Source organism: Conger conger, chromosome 7, assembly GCF_963514075.1.
Source record: "Conger conger chromosome 7, fConCon1.1, whole genome shotgun sequence".
Taxonomy (NCBI): domain Eukaryota; kingdom Metazoa; phylum Chordata; class Actinopteri; order Anguilliformes; family Congridae; genus Conger; species Conger conger.
Window position 1 is genome coordinate 31,145,430 of NC_083766.1, and position 8,488 is coordinate 31,153,917.

General features: G+C 42.8%; 1 protein-coding gene across 1 annotated transcript in view; it reads left to right on the forward strand.

Moving 5' to 3' along the window:
* The window catches only part of coro6 (coronin 6), a 25,213-nt gene extending 21,859 nt beyond the window's left edge, over positions 1 to 3,354 (forward strand). Inside the window, exons 9-11 of the mRNA XM_061248408.1 lie at positions 174 to 231; positions 1,085 to 1,315; positions 2,340 to 3,354. Coding sequence (XP_061104392.1) covers positions 174 to 231; positions 1,085 to 1,315; positions 2,340 to 2,462 — 412 coding nt within the window. The 3' untranslated portion in view covers positions 2,463 to 3,354. The remainder of the gene's footprint in view (positions 1 to 173; positions 232 to 1,084; positions 1,316 to 2,339) is intronic.
* The last annotated feature ends 5,134 nt before the right edge of the window (positions 3,355 to 8,488 follow it).

Below are 8,488 nucleotides of genomic sequence, written 5' to 3' on the forward strand. Positions count from 1 at the left end.
GCGTGTCAGTCATTGTTTCAACACACTGTTCTTGTTGTCATTCATCATGTCCTCTCAGTTCTACTGTATGTGTCGGTTTGTTATTTCAAGTGTGTCTGCCACTGTTTCACTATGCCAGTTGATGCATGCATGCTGGTGCAGTCTATTCTAAATTCTTCTGCTTTCCCATTTAGGTTATATAAACTCCATGAGAGGAAGTGTGAGCCAATCATGATGACAGTGCCAAGAAAGGTATGTTTTACATGGACTCAAATCTTTTAATGCCTCTCTCGTACCAACAACATCTCCCCACGTCACCCTCTTTTTTTACACATTTTACCCTCCTGCCCCATGCCCCGTCCATCTTTTATGAAAGTGCTGTGTCACTGATGACATCCTGGAGACAAACATACTGCATCTGTTTTTGCCCACTGTGTTCTCAGAGGGGAACTTTTACACCTAACCATTTCCCCAGAGATAGAAATTGAGGAAACTGAAAAATGTACGTATATGAAGATATACTTGCTAGAACATTTGTTGCTGATATTCACTGTGCAAATGATAACGTTTAAGCGAGGGCTAGCCAATGCTACTGTTACAACCTGTATAAATAACAGCCAGTATGAATAACAGCAGTCATTTTATTTAGTCCTCTGCTAGCTTGGTTAAGTGAGCCAGTGATTCACAATGTTAATAAACGTCTGTGGAAATTAAATGGAAAGCTTTGACGTGGTCTGTGCTGTATGGTGTTCACCACACTTAGTTATCACTAGCTTATGCCAACTTTATCTCTCTGGGGTCCTGGAGATCTTGCCTTTCAGCCTCGGTATGCAGTTCTTTGTGGTTTCAATCAGCAGCCAGTGAGCCAATCAATGACTTAAATGAATTACTGGCATTAGAATGCGTAAAACTAGGAGACACCTGCAGTTTAAACTCATCCCTAAAAAGTGATTAGATGCTGCATGAACAGGAGGCGCTTTTGTGTTTACACTGTGTCTCCAGACAGTAGTTACTACGCATACTGCTACAATAATGAGGCTGCAGTTTCACAGTGTACGCAGATAAAACACGCTCCATGCCTCACGCCTCTCTGTCCCTTTGGCAGTCGGACCTGTTCCAGGACGATCTGTACCCCGACACGGCGGGCCCCGAACCTTCCTTGGAGGCGGAGGAGTGGATGGAGGGGCGGGACGAGGACCCCATTCTGGTGTCCATGCGGGACGGCTACATCCCCCCCAAGAGCAGGGAGCTCAAGGTGGCCAAGAAGAACGTTCTGGACTCCCGGCCAGCGCCGAAACGGAGCATGTCGTCATCCTGCGACGGCAGCAACCTGCCGGTGAATTACTGCGCATCTGTGTGTGTGTGTGTGTGTGTGTGTGTGCGTGTATGTTTGTCTGTGTGTGTGTGTGTGTGTGCGTGTGTATGTTTGTCTGTGTGTGTGTGTGTGTGTGTGTGTGTGTGTGTGTAAGTGTGCAACTGTATGTGTATCTGCAGCAGTATACCAAATAGGTCAAAACATTCAGTGTAATAAATACCTAATAAAGTGCTAAGTGAGGCTACATATGAGTGTGTCTTTTGAGTGTATATCTGTGTGTGCGCAGGTGTGTCTGTGGGTGTGAATGTAGTCATGTGTGTGTATGTGGTGTGGTGTGGTGTATGCACATATGCAGGAGCGTGTGCGTGTCTCCGTGTCCCCCTCCCCCGCCTGATCTCCTGCTGTCCTTCCTGTCTGTGGCTCAGTGGGAGTTCTACCTCCTACATCCTCTTTCTCTGCCAGCTCCATCCTGTCTTCAGTGTGATGGCTGTGTTCACGGGCATTACCTGCTTATCTGTGCTGTCCCACAATGCACTGCACAGCAGCATTCGATCAGCCTTCACCCTTTCTCAACAAGCTCTGCAATGTGCAGGGACAATTGCCTGATGTGTGTCAATTACTGCATTGCATGTGTAATTTCAGTCCTGATTTAACTTGAGGATATATGTTTGTAGAAATGACTGAACTGTTTATTCTGTTACACCCCAATAACCAACCAACTGCAACATACCAGTAGAACAATTTCCTGTGCTTACATTGTTACATGTAAAGTTACTTAATTACCAATTAATTATCTCACCTATTTCTACAAACCATATTCAATAACAGATAAATACCCTATATAGCCATATTAAAGTTATTTACTGTACTGTCATCATCATCATCATCATAGTTGTCATATCCTTGGGTTAAGATGGTATTTTTTTATTCTTTCTCTTCTTCTGGATTATTCTATAGCCTACCCTTAGTCTATGTCCTTCTTTCCACTGACTCTTTTTTTCCTCTTTCTTTCTTTCTCTCTTTCTTCTGTTCTCTCTTGCTATAGCCTCAGCTACTAGAGAAGCTCTTGGAGGAGGTCCAGATGCTGAAGGCCACGATCTTGTCTCAGGAAAAACGCATCTGCGACCTGGAGAACAAGCTCTCCAAATACACCAACGGCACCGCATAACTGCACCCAACCCCCACCCCTACCACCTCCCTGCCTCCTCATTTCATGCCCCTCAGCCATTAGCATTGCACTACCTACCCTGATCCCACCCATATTATACCCTCCTTCAATGACACCCAAAGCTAAATTCTGTTGCTCACCCCAAACCCCCACCCCCTCCCCTCACCTTGTAGATGGCACTGCTGACTAGTTTTTTTTTTATTGTGGTGAGATATTAGCATGTGACTGAAGGATACCGTGGCAGTGGTGTGTACATACACTCCCTACTCTTCCTGACTCCGTCACCACTACTCCAGAGCCCTGATGCTACACACTGCAGCACAGACTCATACCTCAACATCAGGGATATGGAACAGGGATCGGATGTCGCTGATGTCACCTTTCACATAGAAACCAGAGAGGAGCTCCTCTACCAATCAAGGCATACATTGGTAATAACAAACGGCATTGGTGATTGGTGGCTACTTTCTGACTATACTTGTTCCTTACAGTACCTTGGCAATATGTCCAAAAGACATCCACCAATAACCACTGCCAATGTTTTATTTGTTTCTGTCAACATACTTTCTGGTTTCTATGGAAATGCTGATGACACCTATGTCCTATCCCTTTTATATTATCTCTGCTCAACATGTAGACTCTATCTAAGCCCCCTTCGCTTCATCCATCTGCCCTACGAACAAGACAAAGACTGGACATTTTGCAAATGATGGACAGAATATTGTAAATATTAATGGAAAATGACAAGTAAAATTTGAAAAACTAAAGTTGCTTTGAAAAAAAACCAAAACCATAAAATGACTAAAAAGAAGTTAGTTCCATGTGTGTTCTGTAAAGAATTGTCTGAGAGACACGATAACATCAATAAAGAGCAAAGTTTTTTAAAAGGTTATATTTCTATTTTCTTGGCAGACTTTCTATGCAAGTCATAACTGTTGTCTACATTAGCACAATACAGCCACACTTGCTACAAAGCAATATGGTGTTTTAAAATGAAAATTAGGTTCTTTCATACAAAAAAATATTTTACTTAACCAGGGGAGGACCATTGAGAAACCCTGGGGAAACTGCCAGAGAGAACAGTTGAAAGTTTTGGGGTTAAGGGCCTTGCTCAAGGGCCCAATAGCAGAGTTCTTCCTTTTTCATTTTAGGGACCTGACTTCATTTCCCCAGATGGAGCATCCCTGTGTACCCACTGGGGGCTTAACCCCGCAACTCTACAGTAGCCAGTCAAGCAACTTTTCACTAGGCTACCCTGCTGCCCGACAAAAATGTGAAGTGGACACAATCATACCATGTAATTCTCGATTCCTGGGGCCAAACTATGACATGAGATAATGAAACTAGTATAGTGTGCTGTACATTTGCACTTACATGTACAGTATGTCAGTTAGACATTAGATTAAAAGTCCTGCTCTGGCCTGTCTTTAAATGAGAAATGAGTCACATGACACACATTTTTGGAAACGCCAAGCAAGGTACCAATCGGGAGCAATTGGGGGTTAGGTGTCTTGCTCAGGGACACTTCGACACACCCAAGACGATGGATCGAACCGGCAACCTTCCAACTACCAGACGACCACTCTCACCTCCTGAGCTAATGTCATCCCCAATTATTTGTCAACAATGACAAGGTAATGAAAACTACCTCATTATGATGGTACATTGTGTTCTATGATGTCAAAATGGTGATAGTGCTTTACAAAGAGCCGACCCAAGTTAAAATACTAAAATAAACCTCATGCATAGAGCCACAATCCAAATGATATTTGAGAGTATAGAGGATACAAAAGTAGAAGAAAAACAAGTTGGCATAATCAGCATTAGAATTAGTTCAATAATAGTTTGAAATGATAATTTCACACCAATGTGAATGTTAACATGCTGGAGTTGTAGCTGTTGCTCTGCGATCAACAGTGGAATGATGTGTGTGGTTCTTTTTCTTACACATTTTTATACACAACTTTGGCAGTATGTGATTTTGCTGTAATGTAAACTGAATGAAAGTAATGCTGGGTTGTACTGGGAGCAAGCAATCTGCAGGACAACCCTGATCATGGGGTGCCAGAGATGTTCCTGGCTCTCGCTCCATCCAAACCCATAACTGCATAATAGCTCATCTAAGTATCAGGTTCAGTGAACATAGGGTAGACTGTGAATATTAAGCCTCACACTATGGCATTAATGTTAATGGCATCTGTATTATTATTATGCATTAATTAATCCAGTAAGCTCATGGGGCCAAGCTTAGATGGAACAAATACAGTAACATCACTGGCAGTCCAGAACCAATGTTGTCTACCTGTGGTTTAGACCAATTGCAAGAATAGATTCTGTAATATGGATGTTTCTTCACTAATGTGAGATGTTTCCCTGAAAAAGCAGCGCCCCCTTGTGTACTGTCACCACCATCAGGATAATGGCAACTTACTGTCTGAGGTACTTTACTTCATTTGGACCTGTTTGAGATGCGCTGAGCTGTGCATTAATTACTTTGGTGGACTGCTATAAAATTATTCTATTACCTACATAATAATGAGTGAAATTGTGAATGTGATTACAATTCAAAGAATACATATTTGCTGAAGTATTTTGTTCATGACAATATCAAAAGCTTGCAGTAAATAAATGCTTACATTTCAGTTAAAACAACCAGAACTCAGACACACTACTGCCTGCTATTTACAAATAGGACATCTCATCATTTATGAGTTTTTCATTGCACTGCAGTCTAATTGAGGTAACAGATCAGCTGAATTTAGAGGCCGATTTCAGAGCAGTAGTGCCTGTGTTGCCCAACACCTCATTGGCACCATGGTCTCCACAAACCTGAAAGTTACCACTTCATCAGCAGAGGTGCAGAAAGCCAGTGTTGGAGGATCGCTGGGAGAGAGACACATGAGCGAGGATAGAAAGCAGAGGACAATGGGTGTTGGAGGTGAAACTAAAGCTGAAGGAAGAGAGTGAATGAGGGGCTAGAGAGGAGAGGAGAACAGGCAGAGGGCGTGTGTGAGAATGGTATGTAGACAGTGCTGTCCATAAGTATTTGGACAGTAACCATTTTTACTGTTTTCGCTCCATACTCCCAACATGTTGGATTTGAAATGAAACAATAAATATGAGGTTTACTTCCAGACTGTGCACTCTAATTTAAGGGTCCACTTTGGGTGAATTGTTATGCAGTCCCCCCATTTTGGGTGCCCAAACGTAATTGGACAATTGGCTGCTCAGCTGCTTCTTGGCCAGCTGTGTGTTGATGCATCAATAGTTAATGCAGAAAGCTAACTAAAGGTCCAGAGTTGATTCCAGAAGTGGAATTTGCATTTGAAGTATTGCTCTTGACTCTCAACATGAGGATCAAAGAAGTCCCAGTGGCAGTAAAGCAGGACATCATGGGGTGTAAAAATCAGAATTATCAGTAAGCATGCCTATGCATACCAACATCTGATTATTTATTATAATTATCCATTTTAATGTTTGTATTTTTTTGACATACTGTAATTGAATTAAACTGTACTTATATTTGAATTTGTCAGAGGAAAGGACAGGGAGAGGAGGAGAATGGAAAGAGAAGTAAAGGACAATGGCATTAAAGGGAGGCACTACAGATAAGGGAGAGAATAGAGAAAGAGGGAAGAGGAAACGCCAACTGCTATGGAGAACCACCCTCCCAACGACCCAGCTCACTGCTATTTATACCTCACACTAACTCTCCACTGCACATACCCAAGCTTGGTGAGTTCAAGATGCATTATTGATATTTTTCTCCATCTTTAGTAGCAGACCTGTCGCCCCCATGCCTGGATTAATGGTCCCTCACCTCACCTCATAAAGCTCCCTCAAACCAAGATTATGTGATATGTGATTGAGTGTATCTGCATGTGTCCCCGTGCGAGTGTGTGCTTGGACGCATGCATTCGTGCGTTTGTGTGTGGTCCACATTCATGCACAGATACCATTAGCCTATCTGTATGCAAGCCTGTGCTACTCGAACATGCATGTCATGCATCAGTTTGTTTATGTGCAGTGACAGATGTTGCCAAGAACTGTATGGACAAAAAGAAATTCTGGAAAGGACAAGAGAGACCGGGGTCTGGACAGGGAAACACAGATTCTTTAAATAACTCTGCAATGGTCAGCAACCCTGACACTTCTCACTGCGAACACCACGAGGCAGGGTCAATGTGTGGGCCTTACAATCAAGTATAAATACTGTGTGCACAATGCATTTCCTTTTTTTCTCGAAAATGGCTGACACTATTAAATCAAAGTCAGGAGCCATCTAAAATGACTAGATCCATTAATCACATGGGGACCTCACCATATGTGCAATTATACAGCCATCACAAACTGTGATAAAACAAAATCCATAATTACGAATTTTATTTGAATTCAATCAAATGAATGTCAATTAACACTGCATGTCATGTGCAATGCTTTCAAATGAATAGCTGTTAATTATATTATGAGAAAATTAAACCAGTTCATCATGGCTCATTAAAACGAGCCAAGCGACACAATGTATTTGTACAAAATAATGGATCCATATTTAGACCATAAGGCCTGCTTGTACAGATTTAAATGTGGTAAACAGGAGGTGTTTGCTGAGGTGTGAACAGAGCAGAGTTTACAATTATCGTTTAGTTTTTTCCCTTACAAAGATTGCACATGACAATGACGGTGCACGGTTGAACCCAGAGGAATAAGATATGAGACATTAAGAGATTTAAAGATGAGAGAATGAAGATCTGTGCTCAGTCTGAATCCGAGTGAGACGGTGAGTCTGATATGGAGTGTTTCGGAGAGGAGATGTCGAAGTGAGCAGTGTCAGCAAGAGGGCTGAAAAGGGCCAGGTAAACAGCACACTGTTTTTGTATTTGTTTAATAAAAGCCTGATAAACCCTGCCTTCCGTCTCCTGACTGCTTTCACTTCATCCCTCTCTCTTTCCCACCCTCAGGACACGTCCCTCTACCCTTTCTCTTGTCCCATAGGCTCTGTACTCCATCTCACGATGCAGCCATTTCAGGTTGAAAATGTGTTTTTCCCCTTATTTTCTCCTTGGCTCTGCTTTATCTTGGATTTATTTGCTTTATTTCTGTTTTTAAACTAACTGTCATTTTATTTTGTCCCTTCATTCTCTCACTGAATTCCAATATCAGGGATGGATTTTCTTTACTGGTGCAGTACATCGGTTTTCACTGGCTCAGGTGCAATTTACCCTGATTGCCCTCCCTCCTTCCCACTGTCTCTCTGAAGAAACAGATGCCAGTGGGAGGGGTGGATCAGCAGGGGGAGAACAGACATTCTCCCCCAGACATGGTATCATAACTCAAAACAAACAGGACACCGAAGACAGAAAAAACAAGCTCATATTTGAAGATACGGTTCTTGCATTTGAGCACAATTCACTCACACTCAAACTCGCCTGCAGGTCTCGCCGCACTTACCCACTGCGGGCCCACACCTTGGCAGCAGATAGTCGTGATCATGTGTGACAGAGCCCCACGATTCTTCCTGCAATACTACAAGGGCCGGCGCTGAACTCATCACTCAAAGCTATCAGTGAAGGCACACAGCACCTAGGAGCTAATATCTGTGTGGAATAGCTGTGAACTGACGAGAACAGCTCTTGGTGGCCAAGATTCCACTCTGGTTATGTGGCAAGAGCTCTTTCTTTTGAATTGCAATCTTTCATCAACGTGTGGTTCTCCAAAATGAAGCTGGATAATAAAAGTCAATTTTAAAGCTGAAACAGTCCTCGCTGGTTTCTCTCCCACGCGGAGACCGGTGCCAAAAGCGGACAGTCTCATTCCAGTACTGCGGGAACGTGTGCCTGCACGTACTGCAACACCCAGCAGTACCATCAAAATCATCGGCAAGCTATTCTATTTATCTGTGTGATTCGCCAACTTGAGCATATTTCCACATTATATTTTAAAACCACCTGCACTTCTAGGACACAGAGCAAGTCTTTGTGGATGCTGTATGTCAGTACCAATTGGTTGTGCTGCCCATGGCTAGCAAA